The 27,266-nt window shown below is 49.4% G+C and overlaps 1 protein-coding gene across 1 annotated transcript; it reads right to left on the bottom strand.

Moving 5' to 3' along the window:
- Positions 1-8,630: 8,630 nt before the first annotated feature.
- On the bottom strand, positions 8,631-27,260 carry SLC9A6 (solute carrier family 9 member A6). Its single transcript, XM_084534697.1, has 16 exons — positions 26,949-27,260; positions 23,053-23,252; positions 22,622-22,699; positions 21,870-21,946; positions 20,864-20,976; positions 20,601-20,706; positions 17,480-17,621; positions 17,149-17,254; positions 16,836-16,924; positions 16,505-16,618; positions 14,846-14,957; positions 14,459-14,612; positions 14,111-14,141; positions 12,853-12,932; positions 12,156-12,261; positions 8,631-11,963 (listed from the first exon to the last, which is right to left on the bottom strand). The coding sequence occupies exons 1-16, from the start codon at positions 27,226-27,228 to the stop codon at positions 11,688-11,690; spliced, it is 2,064 nt and encodes a 687-aa protein (XP_084390823.1). The 5' UTR covers positions 27,229-27,260; the 3' UTR covers positions 8,631-11,687.
- Positions 27,261-27,266: the final 6 nt, after the last annotated feature.

A 27,266-nucleotide genomic window follows, 5' to 3' on the forward strand; every position in this document is an offset into this window, starting at 1 on the left:
CCTCAATTTCGGGGGCTGACAGTAAGGCACTAAACAGGGGGTTGGTTGCTGCTAACCTACTCATCTTTCCACCACTTAATGTCAAAATATATCTGTAGCATAGCCCTATAATGCCATCAGCAAACCCGGATCAACAGATCAAAAGAGATTTTCAAGAACTGGAAAATCACCTGCTGAAAGACCAGTGGCGAATGTGCCTGTGAGTAATTACAGTGACTGCGTTATTCAAGGCATCACCACTACTCAGATTTTCCTGAGTGACACCAGAACATGCACTTTGAGAGAGTATCTAGCTAGAGATCGTTCCCACCTTTAAAAAGCAACTGCGGGGAGGGCTCAGCTATCAGGTTAAGAGGAGCGGCTGTGTCAGCCTGCCTGTTATCCTTTGGCAGAGGCCAAAATGCTTCTCCCAGTACAAACTGCTCCTCCTGTCCATGGAAAATTATGAAGGTGACTCCCATTTATAAAGGATGATGCACCCTGCAAAATGGACGCATCTGTTGGCTCTGTGGGTACATTTTGAAAAGGCAACACAAAGGAAGGTTTCCACCTCTCTTTCCAGCAACAATATAAGTTTTCAAAGAATGTTGGCAGCACTGGCAGGCATTTATCTGCAGCCTGCAGGGGGCTGTTCAAACACGAGGTTTTCTGCCAAGGGTAGGGCTTGAGGTTTTCTGCTGCGTGGTTATTTGGAGCTCAGCATTTCCAGCCACGTTCACACACATGGTCCTTGTGTTGTTTCGTTTCCTCTGCTGCTGGATGCGGAAGCCACAGGGTACCCTGTATGGAGCCGTGCTCCAGCTGGGCAAACACCCATGGGATACGCTAGCCCTGCGAGCGTGCACACTTCTGCTTTGTCCTCCCCATGTACAAGCTTCTTTTGGTCTTATGGTTTGTATAAACCTCGTCTAATTGCCTTGCAGAGCCCACAGACTACAGCACGGGGAATAGCCTGGGCAAACAAATAACTTTGCTCATGCAGAACTACTGCTATGACTAAAATTCTTCGGCCACCATCCACTGAAGTCAAGTAAGTTTCCATTGACTTCAACAGCTGCTGGGTCACAATTTGTTTAAGTGTTTCCAGACTTTGGCCCTTCCAGCAAACACCTTGGCCAACCCTTTAACAATAACTGAAATCCATCAAATATTTGAGTATTTGCATAAGCAAACCAAATAAAATTTGAGACAAGGTTTGGTTCTTCTTAGTCTTTATCTATTATCAGTTCTGGGTGGATACATATCCAGAGAGATTTATCAAACAAAGGATACTAATAGCAATGAGGTGAAGTGATGGCAATATAATATTAGGTTTTACTTTTAACATACCAAGGGGATTTGTGAAGGTATCTGTTATCACCACCAAAAACATGCTTATTTTTATCTTACTATACATAATTACCCTAACAGTGTTTTTTTTCCTTGGTGTCAGGCTCACCACAAGTTTCATGTTCCAGATTTGAAAAATAGCTTCCAGGCATCAGATCAAAATTAGGCTCCTTTATTAATTTTAGCTTTAGATTTTAGTCTCGGGAAAGAAAAAATAATAATAATAATAAAAAAATTCAAGGTACCCACAGGCTAACATAAGTAAAATTAGTGTTTTAATGGCAGAGGAGTTTTTCAAAGCATGACAAATTTAATTTTACTTGAGTCTGCAGCTAAAATCAAATCAATTAGAAAGCTGAGGACCATGAAAAAACACACACAACTGGATTAGATCATTGAAACGAACATGAGAAATGATAGGCACAGCATGGGCTGAAACTTAGAGAGTTAGCCTACAGCTCAGGGAACCAAAATTGAATTCCTCATCCTGCTACAAATGTCTTGCTTGACTTTGGCTGAGTCATGTAACATCTGTCCCTCAGGCGCTACCTGCCTGGCTCTGAGGCTGCGGTGTAGACATAACCCAGAAAGGAGTAGTTGTGCTCAGCGCCTGCAGTCCCTCACATTCCTGGCTTGTGGCTGCCTTCACCCTGTCTGCATGCCCAGGCTGGAGGGGTTCACCTGATCTCACTTGGGTTCCTGCTTGTACAAAAGGACATAACAGGACTTTTTGTTTCCCTAGGGATGGATGCATCAAAGAATGAACTGCTTGGCTTCTGTTTAAAATGCAGACTTTGCAAATACAACTGATAGGTAGAAAGAGAGAAGAAGGAGCAGGGAGAGGTCAAGATACCAGCTGTAAAAGCAAGTGCCCATGGAAAAGAAAAAGGTTCACAAAGCAGAGCTGGAGACAGCAGCAGCACTGCAAGGGGCTCACATAAACCTCCTCCGCTACCATGGCCTCTTCCAGACCACTCTGCTCAGATGTGGGACAGGACATGAGAGTCACACGCCAGTCCCCTCTGCTGTCAATGTCATCGTGGCTGTCTGAATGAAAGCCTTGAGCTGCCGAGTCTTAGTATGTGCTCTGCTGGCTTTTCACAATTTTATATGACTCACAGTTAATGCCAGTGAAAGTCTTATTTAGTAAGAGAAAGGCATCTGAAGTGATGGAGAAGCTTGAATTTGCTGTGCTCCCAGGTACCAACCTAAGCTCATCATGTGGAACCTGTGCCACATCAGGGTGCAAAGTGGGGAACAAGGCTGCTTGTCCCAGGACAGGGATGGGATCAGCCCAGGGGCTGGAGCTGACACGGGTCTCCAGCTGAAGAGCCCAGCATCAAGTCCTTCTAGCCAAATCAGAGTCAAGTCCTTTTCTTGTACATAAGGGTTCTGGGAATCATATTTACTACACAGCCCTGGGCTGATGGTAATAAGAGAAGCCAGGTGACACCTTTCTGCCTATTCTGCTTGTTGCTTGTGCCCAACAGTACTGGCCACGTGAGTATTCTTACCTTCTCTCTCAATTCAATCTCTCCTTACATGAAAAAGCTTTTATTAAAATTATAAGGCTATTTATAGAAGGTTTAGTCTCTAATAAGGTTGGGGGAAGAGGGTTATTCCCTATGTCAAACAAGGTAAGAGTATCCCCTTAAACTGTGTGCTTCATGTTGGCTTCATAGTTAGGCAAAAAGAAAATCTGTGAGTGCTTTTCAAAGGCTTTGTATCACAAACAACAACAACAAAAAGAAATAGTCATGGGAAAATTACAAACTGTTTGGCACTAAGGAAATTATGAATGCAATTTCCTGAGTTCTGTGCTAAAAGAGCTGCAGTAAATAGCTGTCAGGCAGCTTTCTCTACCAAAAGATTTTAGACATGATACCACTCTGTGAAGGAGATTTGTCTGTGCTGGACTTTTGCTTTCCTTCCATTTCAGAACAGATTTTCAGCTGATTTAGTTCAGCTGCACAAAGGGAGCATGGGTGTGTTTTCTATGGTTTAAACCAAGTTTTCTGGGAGTCAGCTTTTATGTGAAAATGAGGAAGCTCCCTTTTTAGCTGAATTCTGCTGAAGAAAAGTGATTTAAAGATGGGCTGCAGTCAAAGCTGAAAAAGACCCAAGAGAAAGATCTCAGATATATGCATGGATATAGAGAAACTGTCTTTCTGCCACTTCCATACTGAAATAAATACCTTCAGTAAAAACAGATTGTGAGTTTTTTTTTTTTCCCTCGGCAGCACCAGTGAGGGTTGGGAACAGATGAAGGAACTGAACCAACAGCAGGGAAAAATATTTGGCAGTAGAGACTTTGGATCTGGGGAAGAACGTGAGAGGTATGCCGAGGCTGGTTAGATTTTGACAAATGAGCAGCACGCTGCAGCACAGGGTGGCAGAGCCCATCTGCACAGGCTGGAGGCGAATGCACACGTTGACCTCGGAGTAGTACCAAAAGCATTTCTGTGCAGCATCCACACACTCACAGTAGGGCCTGGGGGGAGGATATGGTCCTGAAAGGATGTGCTCCAACAGAGTGTCATTAGAGACATCTTACTGAGGTGGCCTTGTCCTCCTGACCCCAAGAGGAGAAGGCCACTGGATGCTGTGTATTCAATTCCCACCTCCCTCATGCACATCAGGGCCAGTCTGTGAAAAACACTGCTAGGCTGACTTTTAGGGACTCAGCAGTGCCTCCTGCCCCCTTTCCAAGGCTTCTGGTTAGGATGTGGGAGCTGGTGCCTGGTGGGTGCAGGGGGTTATGCTGTGCTGTGGCACCGCAGCTGGAGCCAGCCCGTGCCCTAGGCACTGCTGCCTCGGAGAAGTGCTGCAGCAATGCCCCTGGCTCCTTCACAGAGGTTTCTGCCCCTTGAGCAAGCCTGTGAGTGTCCCTGGCAACTCAGAGCCACAAACATCAAGTGGTAGGAGCCAAGAGGGACCAGCCAAACACGAAACCTGGTAACTGGGGTATAAATATTTACACCGCGCCTTGGCTCTACTCACTCTGCTGCATCAGGAGCACGGCCAGACACAGAAGGCCAGGTATTAACTGTCCCACTTGTTGTGGTCCAGGACTTCCAGACGGACCATAATCCCCACCGCCTCGATGTCCTGGGTCAGATCCATGCCCCAGAAAGCTGCAGGTGCTCCTCGTGCTCCTCTTCCTAGCCTGAGGGTGCCGATGCATCGTCTTCCAGTCTCAGCATATCTACAGCATTAGATTTGCCCAAATGTTCCCCAAATCAGCCAGTCCTTGCAGCCCAGCCTGCTCTGTGCTGCTGCTAGCACAGCTGCTCCAGTGCCCTCTGGCACAGCTGCCTGACCCTGGCTGTTCTCTCCTCCCTGGGGCGATGCAATTCAGCCTTGTGAGCACTGCTGCGGCTTGGTGCTTGCTCTGAAATCTCTGGGATGATCACTTTTTTTCCAGGGAATATTTTACTCAGCCCCTACACCCTTGTCACGAGTGCCATCAGTCTATTATCAGCTCTGTCATCGGAGCACAGGCTGGTTCCAGCTGAAGCAACAAGTCGCTGATGTTGAGGCGTGTAACGGTGCCAGACGGCGCTGGCATCTCTCTAGCGGGACAATAGCACTGAGCCCTTTAAGGCATCTGGCCCAGTGCTAAGGCATTTTATCGACAGCAAATATCTCTGCAACAAAGCTCCTGCTGGTGAACCAGCCCATGCTAAGCAGAAATGAGGTCACAGGGGAAATTCATTTGCCTTTTGTAACAATTTGGGCATTCTCATGTAAGCAGCAGACACAGCTCTGAAATCCCAGGGTGGAAAACATGACCCGGACATATCTTGTGTATTTGCAGCGTTTATCACTTGCTTCACCAGGTAGTCATGCCTGCTCTGTCAGAGGAATCCAGTCTCCAGCTATTGCCTTGGTCTTGTACCTTGAAAAAATGGACAGCAACGCAAATAGTGACCTTAGACCACTCAACCAGACATACCTTAGATAAATAGCTTTAGGTTTATTCCAAATCTAAAAAATATGGTGGAGTATCTGGAGAAGGGAATAAGATTCTGTTAATTCTGTCATCGAGAAAGAGGGTCGTTTCCAATTCTCTCTTATTACAGATCTCAAAAGCTTCAGAGGCCAGGAGAATTCACACAACGCATCCTGAAGCACCAGTGATTAATATTAACTGCCTGGGAAAAGGGAGAAGTCAGCAACACTGCATCTGTTGTTCCCCTTCCTCTTGTACCTCTGGGAGATTTAGGAGCAAGCTGCATCACAGAAGAGCAGATTCAGCCATCCATCACAGTGTGCAGAGGAGCTGCTTCAAGGTGCTGAATGAGGACACAGCGGGGAGGTGGGAGACAGACACCCTGGCAGAGAGGTGGCAATAGCTTCTTCTGCTGTGTTTGGAGTATGAGCAGGTCAGGAGCTTGTCACGGACCATGGACACCAGGCCATGGAGGGAGGAGGAGGAGAGGAGGTGTCCTTGGCAGAAAGATCCAGCCGAATTCGGGGTGCAGAAGTCCCTCATGGACAAAAAGTGCTCAGGAGTAGCTGCTGGATACCTGCAGCTCTCGGCCATAGTTTAGCTTGTGCCTGCAGGAGGAGGAAGGGTAAGGGAAATGTTCCTGCTGCTGTCTCAGCCTGAGCACATTTACAGTACAAAATGCTCTGCTGCCCCGTGGGTTGGTATTTTCCTATTCACAAAGCATCCTTTGCACCACGGTGCCTTGCCAGCTCAGCACAGCCCGTGTGGGTAGGCTGGGATAACTAACCTTGCTGCTGCTGGGAGCAGAGCTGACACACTGCATACAGCCGATGGCTTTAATTTATACACTTTTTATCTTTGTCTGCATTCCTGGGAGCTTATGCATACGGGAAGGGGAGTGATGCTCACACGTGTCCTTAGCAGCAGCTGTGACCACACTATTCTGCGAAACACGCCGGGTTAGGAGATCGCAGCCATATAAGGACTCCTGGGGCCAGAGCATCGCTGGCACCCCTCGCAGGAGGACAGATGGTGGAATTTCCTACAAAAGGCCAATTAAGAAAGATCAAATCCTTTTGTATATATATACGTCTAAATATTTGACAACAAGTTCGACGCTCTGCTACCTTGGAGCCCTGAACCCTACAGAGTCTCCTGCAGCCCTTGCAGCCCCTCATGCTGCCTCTGAGTGCCCATCATGGACTGTAATGGCTGGATTAAGCAAAAGCACCAAGATGGCCTGTGTAAGGGCTGCACGACCCCACAGTGACATGCTCCAGAGCCCCTGGTTCCCAAATCCGTTCTGAGAGCAGACCTTTGCACACCCCTGGTGCTGTCCCGCAACCCTGAGGAGTGGCAGACTCGACCTCTGCTTTCCCCAGCTTTGGGCTCTCCGGCCTCCCCACCACATCTCACTCCGCAGCAGCCAACCCACCAAGGCTTTGCCTCGCTTGTTTTGGGGCTGCTCCAGGCACTAAGTGCCCGATTGCTCCCAGCGAGCAGGGGAACACAGGGTGCTCTGCCGGGCAGCGCCGGGAGATGTTGCTACACGGGACACGGAGTACACAAACACTGCGCTGCCTCTGGGCTCTCTCAGCGCCTGGCAGGTTTCGCTGTGACTGTCAGCAAGGACACCAGCTCTTCATCAACTCCTCATCTTCCAGTTTTTCTCCAGTCGCAGACACAGGTGGCCCAAGGATGTTTGCAGCTTAGTACTGGAAGGCTACAGCTGGGTCCGCGAGTGAACATGTTCCTAGCTATCCCTACGGGATTTCCTCCAGCACACAGCCCTTGGCTGGTGGCACATGCAGCGCTGGGGCTGTGACAAGCAGGAGCCAAGCCGAGAGAAGAGGCTGGCACCACTGCCAACAGCCATCCCAGCTGCAGTCACCCCACAAAGCCCACAGCTCGTTCGAGTCCTGCAGGCTGGGTGTCGCATGTGGAGCTCGAAGGAGCTCTGACGCTTGGCAGCAGCTGCAGAAAGGCTGCACCCCGGCTCTGGAGGGCCACATCTGATCCTGCAACAAGCTGGAGACCACCAGCCTTAAACTGCAGCTGGGTGCTGGTAAGGTGCAGGGAGCACAGCAGGGGATGGAGGGGCTCTGGAGCAGGGGTGGACTGCAGCCTCTGCACCTGCAGGGACACTGGTGGCAGACAATTAGTGGCCTTTCCAATATTGCCATCTAGAGGACCCAGCAAGGACAGGAGATCCTTGCAGGATATGATAAGGAAGATTCAACAGCTTGCTTGCTTGCTTTTTTTTTTTTTTTTTTTTTTTTTTTTTTCTTAATTTTGCCTCACATAAAGATTTTGTCAGCGTGGGGCACAGATGGAGAGCCAAGTGCACAGCACCTGAGCATGAGAACACAGGATTGCTCTGAAAACAGCCAAACAGCCCTGTGGTTCTTCTGAGGCTGTAGGTACCTTTGGGAAGGAAGGCAGAGCCGATGTCCTTTTGGCTGGCCTTGGGACAGCGGTGGAAGAAAAGTTCTTGGTTTTCTCAGTGCCAACTCATTACAAAGGAACTACTTTAAACCAAAATGCCACGGACATTTTCACAGCAAGCGTAGCTGTTTAGCAACAGAGTTCCTCTGTTTTGCTAGCACAACAGAGCAGCTTTGCTCTCTTTTTTGTGGTGGGGGATGGCTCAACACAGGCTTGGTGCAGTATGCCCCTGAGCCAGCGCTGAATTGCCCACCTGGACCTGCAGGGTGGGGGACACCTGTGTACAGGCACGGCTGTGTGGTGGCATGGTCCTTCCCTCTGCTTGCCAAAATCAAACTCACAGCTACGTAAAGAAGGAAGGTAACAGACCTCTGCACTGCTATGGATGGAAGACAAGGGTTTATGAGGTTTCAGAGGCTGCCCTCCCGCAGTGAAGCGGAGCTACAAGGTATTGTAATACCCTTAGAAAAGCGAAGGTTGCCCTTTTTGAAACAAAGCCCTCAAAAGCAGATTCCTGAAGTTTCCCAAATGACCTCAGTATTGAAAGATTGTAAAGCATTTGAACAACAAACCTCTTCTGCTGCTCCCACAGCACTCACAAAACCAATGTAGAGGAGAGATGGAGGGTGGAATCACCTCCAGAGGACAGCAGATCTGCTGCAATGATCCCAGCTGCAAAATCAACAAAAACACTGGGCATAAAAGTCCAGGAAAGCTCGAGACTCGGTTTTGCAAATGCCCCTTGTAATGCACAGGTCCATGGAGCTCTGCAGGGTGGCTGCAAGCAGCAGCACTGCCCCATGGGTTTTGCTGTCCATGGATGAGCGTGGGGTCAGCAGCTGCTGCCTTCCCTGGCTGCCAACAGCCGTGAGCAAAGCAGTCCAAGAATGTAAAGCAGCACGTCTTCACTTTGCTACAGATTTATTTCCATGTGAATTAATGAAACAGTACACACAATTCCAGAAAAAAAAAAATCTTTTATAGGCCCATAATCCTTCTTTCACAGTACAACGCAACAGTAAAGGATTTAGTCAGTGTAAACAGAAGGTCCAATAGTGATCATCAGCTATCACAGATCAGCTGCACAAACACCACAACTACAGGGTTAATGCCATTACCACACAAATTGACAGTACTAGTACAAACCATAACTTTACCTACAATGCTTTTTCATGTGCAAAAACCATGAAAATTCAATTTACAGAAGGAGGGCACCTTCTCTAAATCTCCATGTGAGCTGTAAACTGCCTCCTTGGGGTCGTCCTATCTACTTGGCAAAGGGTCTCAAGGGCCTGATTCTCTACAATAACCCTTAAAACCAACTGCAGCATACAAACCATCAGGGCTCTGCATCTGAAACCCAGGCAATCATGTGTTCTCTGCTGCAGCAGAACAGAGAAAGTAATCAGCTGAGGATGAATCTGAGTCATTTATTAAAATGCTCACAAATTGCAGCGTACATTCATTCTTTCACCAACACTACTTGAGATAGTCCTGCTTATATGACGTATGGATCATAGCAGAGTTCACAGGTACCCCATAAAATCATCTCTTGTTAACTGTTTTTTCTTAAATGTACTAATTGAACTGGCATCAAAAGCCGAGGCTTTTGGTAACGTGCTGGCAAACTTTCAGGATGTGGACACATTATTCAACTGGGAGGGTCAGAGAAAGAGGAATGCCACTAAGGCTATGGGGAGACCTTAGGTTGTGGCCATCACGCAGCGCTCGGCTGCAAGCTTGCACCTCGGTTGGGATTGCCTGGGCTGGAGCCCCGCGATGCCCGCACGCTGCTCTCCTGCCTGGAGCCTGGCAGCTGGAGCAAGGGAGCTGCCGGCGGGAGCAGGACGCGGCGGCTGCACCAGCGTCAGCTTCGTAAATTGAATTCATAGTCTGACCATACAGGAAAAAACAAGAGGTAGTTATTTATCATACCTCTGCAAAAAGGCAAAACAAAACACAAAAATAAAGGACGTAGAAATGATGCAGTAAACCTAAAGTCAACATGTACCTACTTTTTTTTTTTTTTTTCCTTTTTTAAACACGTGAAGTTAAGTTACAGATGTCATATAAAATGCACACTTTATGGAATTCCTGCATAGCAGGAAACAAAGAGGCTAGCGCTAATCCAACAGCTACATTAACAGCGAGACTGCCATTTATTGGTGCAAGGAAGATTTCCTATCTAAATATAAACAGAGCGTACCCCCCTTCTAGAGGAGACCTATGGCAACACCTATACATTTTTTGTTCAGAAGGGAAAAGAAAGGATTTTCTTGGGGATAAACTGCCAAAATAATTAGTTTCACATCCGTAAATTTAAGGCAATGTTACGTAGACCTGAGAAAATGAAAAAAAAAATCGATTTTCTCAACTATAAATATACACACAAACTTTCGGTATTTCCTGTCTTCTCCAGCTCTCAGGTGGCGCTGGGGAAAACAGCTGTAGGGAAACTGCTCTGCAGTCTCAGGATCGGATCCTAAGAGATGCAGAGTTTGTTGCAAGGAAAGCTAATGGGAGCTGGGAGAGCTCACCCTCACCTGGCTCTTTTTCAAATATTCTCTTTTTAAAACACTTCTGTTTAAGCCTTTCGGAGTGGGTTAACTCCAGAACAGGCTATAGTGCACCAGTAACCCTGAAAGGTTTGTATAGCAAAACTGCAGCTAAAACAGACAATAAAATTACATACAGTAAATTTCTGTGCTCCCCCCTCTTCAGGAGGAAAATAAGGATGTCAGGGTTAACAATTTCACTGCACCTTTAGCCATTCCTGTAGCTACAGAGTAAATCCTGTAACACTAGTGTGAAATCACAAATTGTTCTGTGCTCTTCCTTGGGAAAAAAATAAAATAAAATCAACTTGCAAACACAGTTCATTAAATGGTAAGAGACATGAGAGAGATCAGGTGGGTATTACAGACACACAGCATGCTAATGCTAAGGAATTATTAAACAAAGTGCAATGATTTTGACTATACAGGAGGACGGACAGATGGACAACTCCCCTTCAGTACTACCTAGATGCTAAATGCCTCACCTCTGGAGAAGCCTGGAGGTACCGTGTCAGTCTGTAGCCATCAAGGACTCTGCGGTCCAGCATGGGCAGTGGCAGCACTGCACCTCAGCTACATCCATGGCTTCAGCAGAGGAGCTTCACTTGCACAAAGACACGGTCGCTTCCCAAATGTGAATTTGGTCACCAATTCAGGATTTGATGGCTGCTTCTACAAAGCTGCTTGTGCTACAACTGAAAGACAGACTCAGCCCTAAAATCTGTGCACGCCCTGGGCAGCTTCTGCAGGACCAGCTCCTTCTCCCAGAAGTGACTACAGCACGACCCATGCCTCCATCCCACTCTGGGGGCTCCCCCACTCACAGCTAGCAGCGTGACTGATGTCTGACATTAGCCTGCTAAAGCAGTGGCTTGGGCAGAGCTGACGGTCACTAAAAAGCCGAAAATCTCTGGATCCCCAGTTCAGGTTCCCACACAGCGAACAAGAGTCTGCAGTCTGACTTTCTGCTGACATTTCAAACGCAACTATCCAAAGATCAGAGGCAAAAAAACAATCCTCATCTGAACAGAAAGCAACTCCCACTGTTCACCAGCACCTCCCTACCCCACTCTCCCACGTTCAAAGGATGAACAGGGAGACAGCTCCTTTACTTACCCAGCTGGGAACTAAACCCCTCATCAAATCACACATTAAAGAAGCTCACTGTGTGCAAAAGACTCTTACGCTAAAACAGTTCCACCCTACACAGTGCAGTCAACACAGTTTTTAACTTAAAATCGCAGCTTGTTCTTTACAAGTGCTTGGCAGAGAATATTTATATTCTTCTGACACCATATAAATAATATTTATACAGCTTAGACATTTTGAGACATGCATTAAACTTTAGGTAGTACACATTTCTTGATCATATATGCAAATATTACTGTCAATTAAACCGAGCAACCTTATGCTGGACCATGTCTTGCGCTATCCAGGACGTTTGAGGGTGGCTCCGAATCGTCCATGGGAAGGACCAGGCGTGTTCCCCGGATCACGAGTTCATGGTCCCCAAAAGCCAGCTCCCGATCGAGTGCATCTTCGGAGCTGTTTCCGACGAACCGCCGCGACGTGCCGCTGGACGCAACCGAATCGGTGTTGACGGTGGAGTCCCCGTAGGTCAGACTGATGTCCCCATCGTTCAAAATGAGGTCAGAGTCATCGTCCTTCAGCTGCTCTTGATTCTGGGCAACAAACAGGAGGGAAGTGCTGTTTAACCCTTCCTGAAGGGCTGTGTTTGTTTGTCAGCCCGAGCGTCTGACCTCCCCACAGGCTCCCAGCTCGATGCAGCACCCAAAGGCTACACAGAACTGTAAACACATCAAACCCCACTGACACCACGACACAAAGGACACCAAAGGTGGCATCGGACTTACTTCGTATGCCTGTGGACTTGTCAGGCACCGGGCAATCGGCCCGCAGCAGCCAGGGAGCGTGGTGGTGAGAGGAGGACCGCTGTGTGTCAGGAGAGGCTTCAGATAGCTGCAGAGAGGGTTAAGGAAGAAAAAGGAAGGCGGCGAGGTCGGGGAGTCGAGGGGTGGGATGCAGAGGCAACAGCAAGGAACTCAGTGTCTTGAGGAAAGAAACACAAAACCCTGGAAGCACAAAAATGAAAGGGATGAGCAAACCGAATTAAACGAGTAAGAGGGACACAAGTGGACCAGGACACAATCCTGTTAAGAGGTTTTCCAGCATCACTTGTCCTGTCATCCTGCACCCTCCGCCTGGCAAATTACTCCCCTGCTAGCTCATAACAAAGCTTTTGAAAGGGAAGAGAGACACCGATCCAGCAAGAAGGCTATAAATGTCCCTCTGCCTCTCTGTCCTCCTGCCATGGGGAACTGGGACCAGAGACCTTTGGAGACCCTTGGAGACCCTTCCAGCCTAACAGCCCTGCTCTGAACTTAGCCACTGCAGCATTTCCAGTAAGTGCAGGTGGAAACAGCCACAGACACGAGGAAGTCCAAGTCAGGAAACAACTGTGAGATGGGGAAGCAAATGCTGGCTCATCTGCAAAGCAGGGAGGGAGTCATGCTCTGAGTCAACAGAGCCCCTCGGGCAGTTCAAGGATACTTGTGATCGAAGTTGTACCACATGCGGAAGAGCCAGGCGCTTTCTGCCTTTGTGCTCCTCCTCTCGCTCTCCGGGACACCCTGTGAGAAAACAAAATGTTAACAGCAGCAGAGCAATGTACTGAGAGCGGGTTACCCAGGGGAACGTAGGAAAATGCCTTCCCCACCACCTCTTTGGAAGAAACCTTTGGGCTGCAGCAAGCATAAGGACATCACTCACACCGCGGCAGGCTAACAGTGCTCGCAGCACCAGGCTCTGCATTTAGCAGCATCAAAACAGGGCAAGCACAGAGCAACTGCTTTCCTGCTAGAGCCTTCCAGTTTCTGGCCCCAAGGTTTTAAGTGCCTCAGAACCAACAACTGCATCCAGACATCACACTTAATAGCGACTGGCAGGTCCAGCCTCCATCAAATCACCCTTGAGATGTAATATGCAAATAATCTTGTGCCATGGGCATTCGTGGCTTCCTTTTAGCTGGAGAAAAACACAAAGCTGTTTGGAGGGCACCGTGTACGTAATACAATTACATATTTCACAGAAATTTGGCTTTCAGATTTATGGCTCCGGGCTGCCTCCTGTATTTGGCACTTTCCTTCCAAGAGCCCAATCAACATCTCTGCACAAAACGAACCTCTGAGGTGCAGACCCCACACTGAAATCGATTGGAGGCACAGCCACAGCACTGCCGGGCTGCAGACACACAGCTGGGGGCTACCAGGCAGGTGGTGCCCGATGCCACAGGGCTGCAGCACGTATCCCACCACGGTCAGTGGTCCCCACTCGGCCACGTAGCTGCTTGCAGCAAGCAGGAGGGCGCAACAGAGGTGACAGCAAGCCTGAAGATGCTGCATAAAATGGGGCAGTGAGTAGCATTTCTGTCCTGCACAGGACACTGGGATGAGGCAGAGAGCTTCTGTGTCATGCATGTTTTGATATTAACTTCAAAACCAGTGAGGGACCAAATGTTCTGTGGCAATAACGTGGACTGACTAAGCACTGCAACATTACTTCTAAGGCCTTCTTTCAAACGGAATAAAGGAAGCCTCATTATAACTACAGAGGGCACAGAAAAGAGATGATTCCTATGGACTTCAACTTTCACCAGAGGAGCTAAAAAGCCTTCCTCCCCCAGCTGGAAGGGAGCAGGGCAGAGAGGAGCATTCACACAGTGCCTGACACAACCCTTGTGCCAAAGGGCACAGTACAAAATTCCCCTACCAGGACCATCCGATGGCAAGTAGCAAAGACCTGCACTCACCACATTCTCCTGATCTGCATCCACGCCGACTCTGTGGAGGAGAAAACACACAGTGAGCACACGGTGAGCACAGGCAATGCCAGGCAGGTACGTGCCGCATGTCTTGGGGAAGGACGGGATCTTCCCATTGCCTTTGGGGCAAGCGCAGCGCTTTCAGCAGCTGCTCCCCCTGCACAGGGGGATGCCCCGGGGCACAGGCAGGAGCTCTGCAGGGCCATGCAGCCGGTCCCATTTGCCCACCTGGTGGCATCCCTCACACCGCCTCGTGTCACGCAGCCGCGGGCACCGTGCAACCCGCAGCAGCAGGGTGGGGTGGTGGTGGCCAGGAGCGCCCCATGCCGCACTCACCTGATGTTCAGGCAGGACAGCATGGCCGTGGTGCCCCCGCCGAAAACCCAGACCGTGAAGAAGACGATGAGGAGCGTTGTGCTGAACATCATCTGCCGGGCATAGGTGGCCGTGTCGCGGATGGCCAGGGCGAACGCCATGGCTCCTCGCAGCCCTGCAAGGGGAAGGGATGGCAGAAGAGCAATGTGAGCCTGCAGGAGCAGAGACCATATTCACTGTGGGCTTCCCATATTCACTGGATCAGAGATTATATTCACTGCCTAGCCTCCCCTGCCCCATGTGATTGAACACCAGGGAGCCCTGTCCTGCCCAGCCTCTTCTCCAGACGTTGCCCTAAGAAGTCGCTCAGGGTGAGGAATGTTTGGAGGCCAGGATGCATCAACGTACCAGCAAACATCATCATATGCTGTAAATTTGTTCCAATCTTATTTCTCCTCCCCAAATTCAGTAAAAATGATAGCGGATAAATATTGGCAGCTCTTCCTAGGAAGATAGCAAGCTGGATTTGTACTTGTTAAGGAAACTGTTCTTCCTGTGTCTCCCACTGTATCCCACCTCTACATGCTGAGCCAGCAGAAACACGAGGAGCTTCACGAGCACCAGTCCCTAGGATGCAAAGACAATAACCCAGCTCTGAGTACTACAGCAGTGTGGGAAGAGCATGCTCCTGCCTCACCAAAGCAAAGCACAGATTGCAATTCAGGAATATCACAGAGGACAAATGCAAACATATAAACAAGGGAAATGATGAGAGGACGGGTTAGACAAGAGAGAAAAACCACCAGTTCCCACTGTATGCTCTCCCCTGCTGCGCTCATTTTTCACCACAAGAATTACTTGTCCTTTGCAAAGCCCAGGTTTCACAGCTTCCACAACCTCTCTGACATTCCCCAGCACACCACACTTCACAGTTTGGCTTGAAGCTATAAGCCAGCTCCCATTCCCAAGGATTATTCAGCAAAATGAAAGCAGCAGCAGTTGAGAGGAAAAAAAAATCTAATACTCTTTCTGTTTTCATAGCCTGCGAGACACAAGAATCAGCAGCCCCTTCATATTGCTTTTATCTTTGAAGCTGTGTCTTTTAATACCAGCACCCAGATGGCAAAAATAATCTTGCAGCCAGTATTCAGTGCAGCCTAGAATAATATGCAAAATGCTTCCAGCTTTTATGTTCTTTCCTGAACATCACGAATTTGCATAAGAGATGTATTTCATGATCTTTCTCATGAATGAGCCATTTCATCAGCAAGCTAGCCGGTTCCTACTGAAAAGGCACAGCACACAATCTCAGTCTAAGTACCCAAATGCATTTCTAGGCTCTTCACTCCCTTTACCCTACTGCAGCCCTGCAAAAGCTAATCAGGGAAATTCATCAAACCCTGCTGGAAACCCATGCATCAGCACCGGTGAAGATAACATTTTGTTTATCTGTATAAACCTGCTTCAGTGCAGGCAAAGGGTGAAAATAATTCCGCACATCAGAACTGGCATCCCTGTGAAACAAAACAAAAAAATCCTTCACGTCCTCGCTCTTCTGAGACGTATTAGGGCTGACAGCGTCTCCGCTAGCATCAGCCTGCAGAAAGGGAAATCCCTCCTTGTCTCATCATTGAGAGGTAACTACTGTAGCTCTAACTGTTATTTTGAAAAAAATGAAGTGTTTTTTTTTGGTGGGTTAGCCAAATGGAATAGCACAGAAAAGAGGAAACAAGGAGGTATCAGCAGGTCCCCATTTGCAAAGCTGCTCCTGTACCACGCTGCCACGGAATGAAGCTTGGTGCTCCAGCACCATGTTCACATCCAGCACTGAGCATCTCAAAAGCTGACAAGACAGAGAAAACACAACAAAACAAAACAGAAAAGCTGGGAAAAGAATCTCCATCCTCTTAAAACAACCAAAGGCACCACTACACAGGAGAAACTCCCTTTTAAAAATAAAGCTAGACTGAGTGGGAAAAAAATCACATTTGAATGAAAAACACACGCTAGGAATGAGGCAGCTCTCCCTTTCTCTTCTTGTTTTACAAAACGAACTCCAAAGGATACAAAAGCTCCCACCACAAAGGTAGGGTTGAAGACGTGGTTCTGGAAGGTGAACAGTGCAAGTCCCATGTAGGAGAAGATGAAGTTTTCTGCCAAGAAATTCAGCAGTTCGAACAACTGAAAGAGGAAAACAAATTAAAAATGAATTAAACGTAACTCAGATTTAACAAGAAAAACATGTTAGCCCATCCACCATACAATGAATACTTCTGCAGGAGTGACTCCAGCAAAATCCAGCTGTAGACTGGCAGATGCACCTAATTCTGGCTAGAGGGAACAAAAGAATACTAAACTGCAACTCTGGAGAGGATTAAGGGGACTGAGGAGCTCTCACCTGCTTTGTTCTGTGTTGGGATTCTGTAGATAAGTTGTTATAGGTATAATGAGCCTGTGTGATCCCACAGAAGAGTACAGCCACCACACCTGGGGAGCAGAGCATCACGTTAGACTCGTGGCCACGAAAAGGGAGCAGAGCTGCACCCAGCACTGTAGGGTTTTTGATACAATAACCCCAAACCCCCAAATAACTGAACTTATAGAAGCAGAGGGTCAGTCCCATCTGCAGCCAATACTTAGAGAAGCAAAATTCAATAGCACCATCATTCCTGCAGATTTCCATTCAAATGCAGGGCAGTGCTGGAGCTTGCCTGTAAAGCCACACGCCTCAGCCAGCAGGAACGTGCTCCAGGACATCAGGAAGAACAAGCCAGTCTCCAGCAAGGGGAACTCCCGCAGTTTGGTGAACTTGGTGACGTTGCAGATTGTTAAGGACAACTTGGAGAGAAACTGCAGGCTGAGGGAACGTCTAATCCTGCTGTGTGTCATAGCAGTACTGCACAGCCTGCCCCTAAAAAGGCTGTGGCATTGCCTCTCGTTAATTTAGGCATAAAATCGTGAAACACTGGGTCTGGCAGAAATGCCACATAGCAAAAGAAAAAGCTGTTATGTAAACACTTGGAAAAACAACAAAAAGGATATTAAAGCTGTCACAACTCCAGTAGCTGCTCCCATTGCAAAAGACCCACTGAATATCCCCAGGAAGATCCCAATAGACTTGAACATCGCTGTGACATCAAACGTGTGGCTGTTGTCGCCCGCTGGCTGGTACGCAACAATTGAACTGAAAGAGGGAGAAAAAGCACACATGGGAGCAAAACACTCCTTAGTCTGGGGAGAGGGAGATTTTCACAGTGCTGTGTGAGCTTTGCAAAGTGCTACAACTGCTGCAAGCCCTGAGCGTGAGAAACCCTGAGCTCAACCAGCCTAGGCAAGGCTCTGCATTTGCTCCTTCCAGATGCTATAAAGCATCAGACTAAAACCCATCTCTTGCACGATCCCCTACAAATGAGTTTGCCAGGCAACAGTTCTTCATTTATGATGGCATTTTGGGGGCTTGGCATCAGGACTCTGGAAAGCCAGGCACTCTGGGAGCACAATGCATCCAAGCAGGCAGCCTACACTTCTCTGCTGATGCCACCTGATGTGAATATCCCCTGGAGAACTGCAAGTTCTTCAGTTTTACTACATTTAACGTGTGCTACCTTCCTTTTGCACTGCTCTGGGTTCTGACGGGAAATCTTGCAGGGCAGCAAGGCAAACGGCACGGTGCCAGTTCACAACAGCAGCGCTGCTGTCTTCATCCACCAAACCTTAATGTTTCTTTTTGACAAGAAAACCAAGAAGATTTTCCATGGTTGGTGGATCAGCCAGCCACGCTGGTGTCCCCCGGCCTGTGCTGAACGTGCTCCCTCCGAATCCCTCAGCAGGTACCCAGAAAGGCCTCGACACAGGCGGGCCCCTATCCACCTCCTCAATCCTGTGTTAATATTGACTCCTTGTTAGCTTTCTTTGATGTAAACTTGCTGAGAACATTAACTTCCTTGTCAGCAGTCCCTCGGCTGGCTCTGTTAAACCTCTCAGGCTTGAACTTTAACTAGCTGCCGTTTCTGTTTAACCTCCTGAGTTATGCTGGAACGGAAAGTTACCATCTCACAAACACATCCTGCCACTTTCCTCCCTAATAACAGACCAACATTCTTCTGCAACACGAGTGATAACCCTACCCTTGCCAACACGTAACGGGTCACTTCCCTTGCTAAACTTCCCTGCTTGTAATAAATTGTATTTTTTCTCCATTGTCTTTTATGCCACAGCCCTCAGACTTCTCCCTGAGATTTAAGTTCTTTTGTCAGTTCCATCTCCTACTTCCCATTCGCCAACATGGTCTCAGTCTGGGGTTTTGTTGTTTTGTGTTCGTTTGGTTTACAATCCAAAGTTTCATTTCCCCTCCATAACTGACTGTGTGGATGGATGTCAGTTGTGCACTTTAACTTATTGCAGCCTTCCTTCTGGTTTTGCTTTTTGCCCGACTAATAAGAAACTCAAGAGGGAGAAACTAAATGGGGAGGAGCAAGTAGGAACCCTGGGGCCACAAGCTGCAGCCTGGCCCTGCACTGCTCGCTGCTTTTGGTTCTGGGTTCGATTCCTCTTTACACGGCCAAATCCTGAATCAGGTTCCCTGCCACTAACCCCACCGGAAAGCACCTCCTCACAGGATGGGGAGTGGCAAAGCCCACGGCTTTGTGTTTGTTGCTTCCTCGCAACACCAAACCCCTGTGCTCGGCCGGACACAGCTGGGGCCCCTCTTCACCCCAGGGCAATGCTGGCACCCACCCACGCCAGTCCAGGTGTCCCCCCAAAACCCCCAAATCCTCCACATTTCCGATCCACCCCTCCCAGCCACCAAGCTGGGGAAGCAGAACTGCCCCTGCCGCTCCCCACTTATGCCTCTTCCATGCAACAGGCAAGTGCCAAGCTAAATTTAATAAAGGGGAACCACAAATAAGAGCTGCAGCGGGTCTCTTTTGCTGCTTGGAAGCCCTTGAGAATTAAACACGCTGCTGGACCGGTCTGCACACAAACCTTGCATCAAAACAACGGCTGGCTGCAGCTCAGGGCTGCTGGGTTTGGTGCAGATTATCTTATTCCAGAGGAGGGGGGCTGAACTCAGCTCGTGCAACAAGGAAGGGAGGAAATCAGAGCTACAAAGCTGGGAGCAAAACAGTGCAAGGGGCAGATCAGAGCACATGGTGCAGGCACAGATGCATGCACAGACCCACCACAAACTCCACAGCCCTGCTGCTGAGCCCACCAACACCTGGCAGGCTCCGAGCCCCCGTCTCCTCCTTGCTCTGTGTCACTTCTCAAACACGACCTGGCTGCGCAGAGTTTACTCTCGCAGCAGTGGTGACACATCCAGCATAAAAACCAGAGTGAGCAATACAAACAGTTCTAGAAACAGTCAATTTAGTAAATACAACTCAGGCGGGTGCTGATACGAAGCTCACAATATGTTACTTGCTGCCTCCACATCAGTAAAACCCACGCAATCAGCACGCCGGCTTGACAAGTATTCCAGAAATATTTTCTGCATTAGTCTTAGTTATAAGTTAACCTGTCATGACTGCAGATACTATATATTCCCAAACAAACTCCCATGATGGCAACACAACGGAAATGCAGATAAAATATGTCCTACGTGCAGAGGACATAAAATATTAAAGAATGTTATAAAACACTCTTTAGAAAGGCACCCGCTTTCCAGTTCAGGATGCTAACTCCAGAAATACCATCTTCTTGAGGCACAGAAAGTGGGCAGAGAAAGGAGACAGCTGCTTTACCAACTGTCTCCACCAAAACAAAAGCGGGTACTTGTGGATGGGAAGGCAGGCAGGTAGGAGCAAAGCCATCAGCGAGGGGTTTCGGTAGGATCCTGTGGCTGAAAAGCAGACGTGGTGCTTTTCACATTGCAGAGAGACATGAAAGCTTCCTTCTGGCTGGGTCAACAGGCCATAAAAGAAAAGCACAGCTATCCATCATGCAACAGGAAGCTGTAGCTACAATCCATGCTCCCAAACAGTGGTCTTCAAGGAAGAGGCTGATCAGAAGGTCACTACAGCTTCTGGGGACACTTAATAGGGAAATCTGCTCTGGCCAACACCAGTGCTTCTATTTTTACAGGAGCAAGGCCAGGTGGCTCCCCCAAATGCCCGACACAGAACATACATAACAATTAAAAATAAAAACAGAACACACTTACGAAGACAGCACTATGGCAACGGCATCATTGAGAACGCTTTCGCCAAAGAGAAGGGCATAGAGCTCAACATCAACCTGGAGTTCATGGAATATGGCAAGAACAGTCACTGACAAATAGAAAAATAGAGAGACATTCAAGAAGGTGCCGTTATTGTGGTGTAATCAAAGACAAAACATCCCTTTTAGAAAGCTGCCTTCCTTCCTTTCTTCCCCTCTTCATCAAATGTAGGTAAAACAAGGGGAAAAAAAAAACATCTAACATACCTGGGTCAGTAGCTGATACGATGGCACCAAAGAGGAGGCAGTCAGTGAAGTAGAAGTCTCCCCCAAGCTGCCCAGTGACCTTCATCAGCGCCACACAGCCGTACATGACGGAGCTGTGGAAGCAGAAGAGACAACAACTCGTACCTGCAGTGTAAGGAGTTCCCCGGAATCTGCCAATTTAACCCCTAAAGTTGTCCAAACATAGGAGAAGAATACCCTGAGAAGTTGCATTGCATGAGCTGAGCCTGGTGAAACACCAGGGTTTCAGACCAGAGAGCAGGACTGTGAAATCCAAAGCACTGACAGCACAGGAGCAAAGCACGGTGCTGGGGAGGAGCTGGTACCACAACTCCTCTGCCAGCACAACACGGACAAAAAAAAGCAGCAGCTTGTGGGACAGACCATGACAATCACCTTGCAATTGCTTCACAATGCTTGATGTTAACACGTTTCAATGGAATTGACTTTTCAGTTGGCCTGACTTTCAGATGTCCTAAACTTGCAGCTAGGAGCAGATAATGCAGGCGCTGAGTTTGCTTGAATCCCCCTGGATCTCCAGTGGAAAACACCCTACGCAAGCCTGCACGTTGCTATTCAGAACGGGAATTATCTAGCTCCCTCTGTGCACACAGATAAATAATTTGAAACACAATCTGTGTTTGCTAGGCATCTGCTTCCAGCAAGTAAGGACAGGACATGCATTTACGATCCTGCCCTCTACTCGTGTGTCTCACACTTGTTTGGGCTCCGCTTTCAATAATTTCAAGTCAGTGCCTGTTTATTCTCAGGGATCTGCAGAACTTGCCTTGCCGTGCGTATAAGCAGCCTGTACGGGATACAGGAAAGCACTGTGCAACGAGGCAGCAGGCACACTGCGCGGCCAGCAAAAGCAACGTTAGCTGCCCTGCTGAGTAGCCCAGGGAGCCCCCCTGGCCCTCGCTGCAGGACAGAGCTCTGTGTCCACACACAGCCCTGCCAAAAAGCCCGTCCGGCCACAACCTCTCACCCGATCATCAGGCAGGAAATCGCAGTGCCAAGAAAAGCGTAGGCCAGGATTGATCCCAAGTTTCTGAAGAAGTGCCTCTAGAAGGAAAAAAAAAAACAAACTGAATTACACTTTACTATTTATTTCAAGCTGTGCCAACAGATAGGTACCTGCACAGCACCCACAGCAACTTGTGCCTGGCTTGAACACTGCGAGCTGTGTGAGCTTGGCTGAATAACGCCTCACACAATGGCACGTGCAGCCAGACCAGCACAGCAAATGCAGTACTAATAAACATCATTTTCCTGTACTGGTGTATTGAACAAGGTGCAGCTCCGAGTCCTGGGGACTAATTCCTAACACAGGACAGGACCTCCTTCCTTCTCCCAGAGACAAAGAGGATCATTTTCCTTTCCCTCCAAATCAGTACTTCAAAGAGCTGCTGCTTCCTAAAACCTTCCCACCTTCTGAAGTGTTTCAGCATTCCAGATGGCTCAGCTGGCCTAAAATACCCCTGCACAAACCCATGCTGGAAATGGTCACAGTTGCTGACCCTTCCTGGGATGAGGGATGGGTGAGACCTACAGAGGCACTCTCAGCCCTGCCTCCTACCATCCTGCGTGTACTGGGAACACCGTACCCAATTCTGCAGCCTTGGCCTGCTGCTGAGCAAACATTAAAACACTCTCAGTGTTTTAAGTATTAAAATTAAAGTGTTAAAAATGCTCTGGGGGCAGAGGAACAGAAAGTGTAGGCACTGTAAAGGCACGTACCCTTTTTAAGCTGTAGCCTGCATAAAATATAATTGGAGGAAGCAATATGTTGAAAAACACCTCAGGATCAAAAGTCACCTGTAAATAAATTAAAAAAAAAAACAACAGTTAATTGGTTTGTTAAGATTTTACAGGACAAAACACAAATAATGACATAAGAAATACCCTGTACTCCCACCAGATGAAGCGCTGTTAGGTGAGCATGGAGGAATCAGGGCTCTTTCAGACGCACAACCCCGAGTTTAAACAGCTCACGTTACGATCAGCTGAACCTAGAGCTTCATTACATTGTGTATTCAGCTTACAATTTATGGGACCAAAGTAAAAACATAAAAATGCAATAAAAAAAATCACATAATGCAGCAGATATGGGATTTCTGCATTTGCATGCACCCCACGGAGCATCCCTCACCACAAAATCGCTCCCTTACCTTTCTCAGCATCTCATTATCCTGGACATTGTTGAGCTCCTGGGCGCTGATTTCCCCCTTCAGGGTGTACTCGTAGAACTTCCCGCTGACGTTCACCAGCAGCGTGGCAGGACTGGTCTGCACCTGGCAGCTCAGCGTCACGTTGTTCACATCGCTGGGGACGTGGATGCCGTAGCGCAGCACCACACCAACCAGGACACCTGGGGAGAGAGGGATGCGGGGTGAGACGAGCAAACTGCCGGGGTGGTCACCGTGAGCATCTGCAGCTGGAAACCTGACAGGATCACGTGTCGCTAGTACAGAAATGCACAAAACCTTTCCTTTTGGTAGGGGTTAAAAAGGTACCAGTGACTCATGAATGCTTTGAGGACGGTGAGCATCCTTCATAAGACGCTGTCTCAAACTGGGGAGAAGAGATGCACTCAGGCATTGGCCAGCACAGCAGAGATGGTTTTAGGTCACTTTTCTGCTGTTTTTCTGATTTTTTGGGGGTCACTTAATCCCATTTCTGAACCATGTGTTTATGAAAAAGGTTGCAAACATGTGGAGACCGCAACACTCCGAAGGCTACTCGATTTGCCTCCGAGGATGCTCAGGCTCTTCACTGCTGCATTAATTAAAATCTCGCTCTGCGTTTTCCTAGGGGCAGGGCACAACCCAGACCAACACCAAACTCCTTCCCCATCACAGTCCTACAGGAGCAGAGAACGGGCAAGAGGTCTGCAGCAGCAGGGATGGAGACCATGGGACTCACCCAGCACCTCCTGCAGCCAGTCCCCACGTGCCACCGGGCTCTCACCTGCTCTTCCCTTGAAAGCACCTTTCCAGGATGACATTTGCTTATTTTGCTGACTGCCAGAAGAAAAGCCCCCACCTCCCCTGCCAGGGGATGTGATGTGCAGCACAGAACACCCAGAAGATGATGAATGAGCTCTGAGATTCTATGGGAGATGACCAAAGCTCTTCACTGGGATAAAGTGAGCTTCAGAGGGTCCTCACATCTGCTTAGGACTATGAAGCAGCTGAAAACAGTTGCAGTGAGAGCACAGCATAAAGTCACAGCCCCAAAAAAGCAGAAACCTCTTACCCTTGCAACTCTGTTCCTACAGCCTTCTAGAGCTACCCCTTTCAAAAAAAAGTTGATTTTGGAGCTTTAGGGAAGAGTCAGAAACCTCCTGCAGCAGCTGCCTGTCTTTTCTCAGCTGGAAACCTACCCCGAGACACCTTTCAACGCCGGAGCTCACCACTTTGAAATGAGATGCCCGGCAAGGAGGAAGGAGGGAGAGGCTTTGGTTGCGGTTGGAAATTTAGAAGGGATCCTGACTCACCCACCTCTTGGCTCTTAATCCTTGTCCCACAGCAGGGCTACATCTGATAGCAGCCGTGGTCAGCCTCGCCGTCTCGCCACCCCACGCAGCTGTTCCCGGCCCCGCGTGCCAGCCGTGCTCTGGCCAGAGCCGAATTCCCAGCAATGGGAGAAGGGAAAGGGGACGGGCAAACCTGGAACAACCGCCGAGACCACTGGGCTTGGGGCTGCTAAAGTTTGTCTTGCCCTGCAGCACACGCAGAGCTGTCTGCACGAAACAGAGCTGGGTGGGAAGAGCGTGCACAACCACATCCATGCGCACGCAGAGCGCTCAGGCACCCAGTCCAAGCCAGCCTCGCACCATCAGTTCCTAATGTTGAGACAAAACCAGAATCACCTGGAGGGAAAGCTGCAGGGTGCCGTGCCCAAAGCCAAGAGCTCTGGTGTAGAAACAGCCCCACCGTGGGCCTCGCACCGACCTTCCCCACGCACCTCCCACTTCGGGGAGCTGGCTGGCGGCACCCGGCACACACCCGAGCTGCTGGCAGGGTTTTTCAGCCCCCCAAACCAGTCCTGTGCTAATGGGATCACGGCCAGAGCTGGAGTACGTCCTCCTGTTGCTGACGGCCTCTTAGGAAGTGGTTGGAACACTCCTGGCACTCGGAGGGCTGCCCTAGCTGCAAGCCGTGAGCCGCCCCACCGGTATCAAAATGGTTTTGCTGCCAAAAGTTTTACAAAAGTGAGCCCTGGGAGGGAGCTGAGCGGGGGAACCCGACACCGGGAAGCTGACAGCTGAAAGCTAAAGGCAAAGCTGGAAAATTAACCGAGTTCTTCTATGCAAAGCGCAAAAGATTTATTTTCATTGCATTTATCCCAAAGAACAAAAACCCATGGGCTTTTTTTTTTTTTTTTTTGGTGCTACGGAACGCTTCTGAGCTAAGATTTAAAATGAAGACTACTATGTTACCATCCAGGCACTTAACAATGGCAGCACGCAGGAACCCCCAGGCAAGCATTAATCCGGACACCAAAAGGGAAGAAAAACGCAGCGAGCACCTGAAAGCATCAGGCCAGCAGACAATCGGGATGTCTGCAACCCAGGGGCGAACCAGGAACCACTACAAGGAAACTAAACTTCTAGAGAAGCTCCTGCCACATCCACCACCAGACTCCGGGAAGAAATGAAACAAGACTGCTCATTTAATTGTCCTAAATGTTGAGTACCCAGGGTATGGGAACCTAATTTTAAACACTGAAATGAAGCCCAGGGGCTGCTGAACACGTATTGCCTATCACTCTGAAACAACTCCGGCTCTTGAACAACAGCTCTGAGCCAACAGTGTAATTTGTAAGGTAAAACGCCACCCGAAGCAACAGCTGGTAACTTGGGGTAAAAGCACAGACTCCGTGGAAACCCTGATGGATTTCAGCAAGTAGAGATGCAGAAGTTTTGACTTAGTTGCTGAGGTTTCTTTAATTAGAAAAAGGCCGAGCTTTTACCAATTGCTTCTTTGCCCAGATGTAAAGGTCTGTTTTGCAGGCTGCCTGCTGCAGCACTTCCACATTTTCCACCGACTTCCCCTGGGCTGAGAGCATCAGAGGGGACCAGGCATGGCAAAGCAGAAGCCGCACTTGCTTTGCTCCCGGCGGCTTGCAGGCTGCTGCTGTAAAACAAGAGCTCTCGCCAACCTCTGGGAACTAACACATCCCTCTGCCTATGGTGGCTGCCTGACCTGAGAGGGCGATGCCAAAAGCCTTGACAGCAGAGAAAAAGTCAGAGTTTTCCACCTGACCTGGCGGGTGAGGTTCCTTATTTTGCCAGCAATTCCCTCAGTGCAGTCTGCAAAAGAGCAGACGGAAAAGATGTGTTTTAGGGATCATCGGGAGACCAAAATGTCACGGGCTGGGCTCTGGGACCAAGAGGGGCGCTCACATGGGCAAGGGACAACAAGGGGAAGACAAGTGCAGCAGCCTCACCGAGGGCTTGCAGGAATTTGTACACGCAGCCCAGTATTTTGGTTATATTTTGTGCCCCTAGGCTGCTTCTCCACCCCTTCGTTCTGAAAGCCGCCTCCAATTAACTGAGAGTTAGGATGACAAAAGCCAAGGGCCCGAACGCACCAAGCCGCAGCCTTCAGAGCCGAGCTTTCCGCTGCGTGGGGAGCTCAGCCTCGTTTCTGCTCCCACCGAGCTTGGTGGCACATCGCCTGCGACCAGACTGGGAGAGGGAAGAAAGCAAGAAGAGATGGGGACTGCAGAAAACACCTTGTCAACCCTATATTCCACTGATCTCGCCTCGATAGGCGTCTGTGGTCGCGTTAATCATTCCTCCAGCACAACTCCCAGCCCTGCTCTGGTCGAACTCCAAGGGTGACCCTGGGCGAGCCCCGTGCGTTATCTGCTGGCCATGGCCAGGGCACCTCGGGAGGCCACTCCCGAGCACCTCAGGCGACAGCAGCCCAGCATTAAAGCCCAACCCTCGATCCACAGCCCCGCTGCGGGGCAACACGAGCACCTCGCAGGGTGGGAGGAGGGACCGGGAGCCCCAAAAGGAGCTCAAGGGACCCCCCGGCCCCTTCCGAGCCCTCACCGTAGATCATGGCGAGCCCGGTCTCGTGGAGGAAGCGGGCGCGGCGGTGCTTGAAGAGCCAGATGGTGAGGATGGTGAGGGTGAGCAGCAGGATGAAGACCAGCAGGTTGGCGCTGTCCTGCCGGTGGCTCTCCTCCGCCGCCTTCTCGGACACGATCTCCTCCTCCAGCGCCCCGGGACGAACCTCGCCGCCCGCTGCCGCCACCCCCACCCGTGCCCACAGCCCCACCGCCAGCACCGGCACCGGGCTCAGCCCCGGGCCCCGCCGCGGCCCCGCCATCGCCCCGGCCCCGGCCCCGGCCCCGGCCCCGGCTCCGC

This window comes from Aythya ferina, assembly GCF_964211825.1.
Source record: "Aythya ferina genome assembly, chromosome: 13".
Lineage (NCBI taxonomy): Eukaryota > Metazoa > Chordata > Aves > Anseriformes > Anatidae > Aythya > Aythya ferina.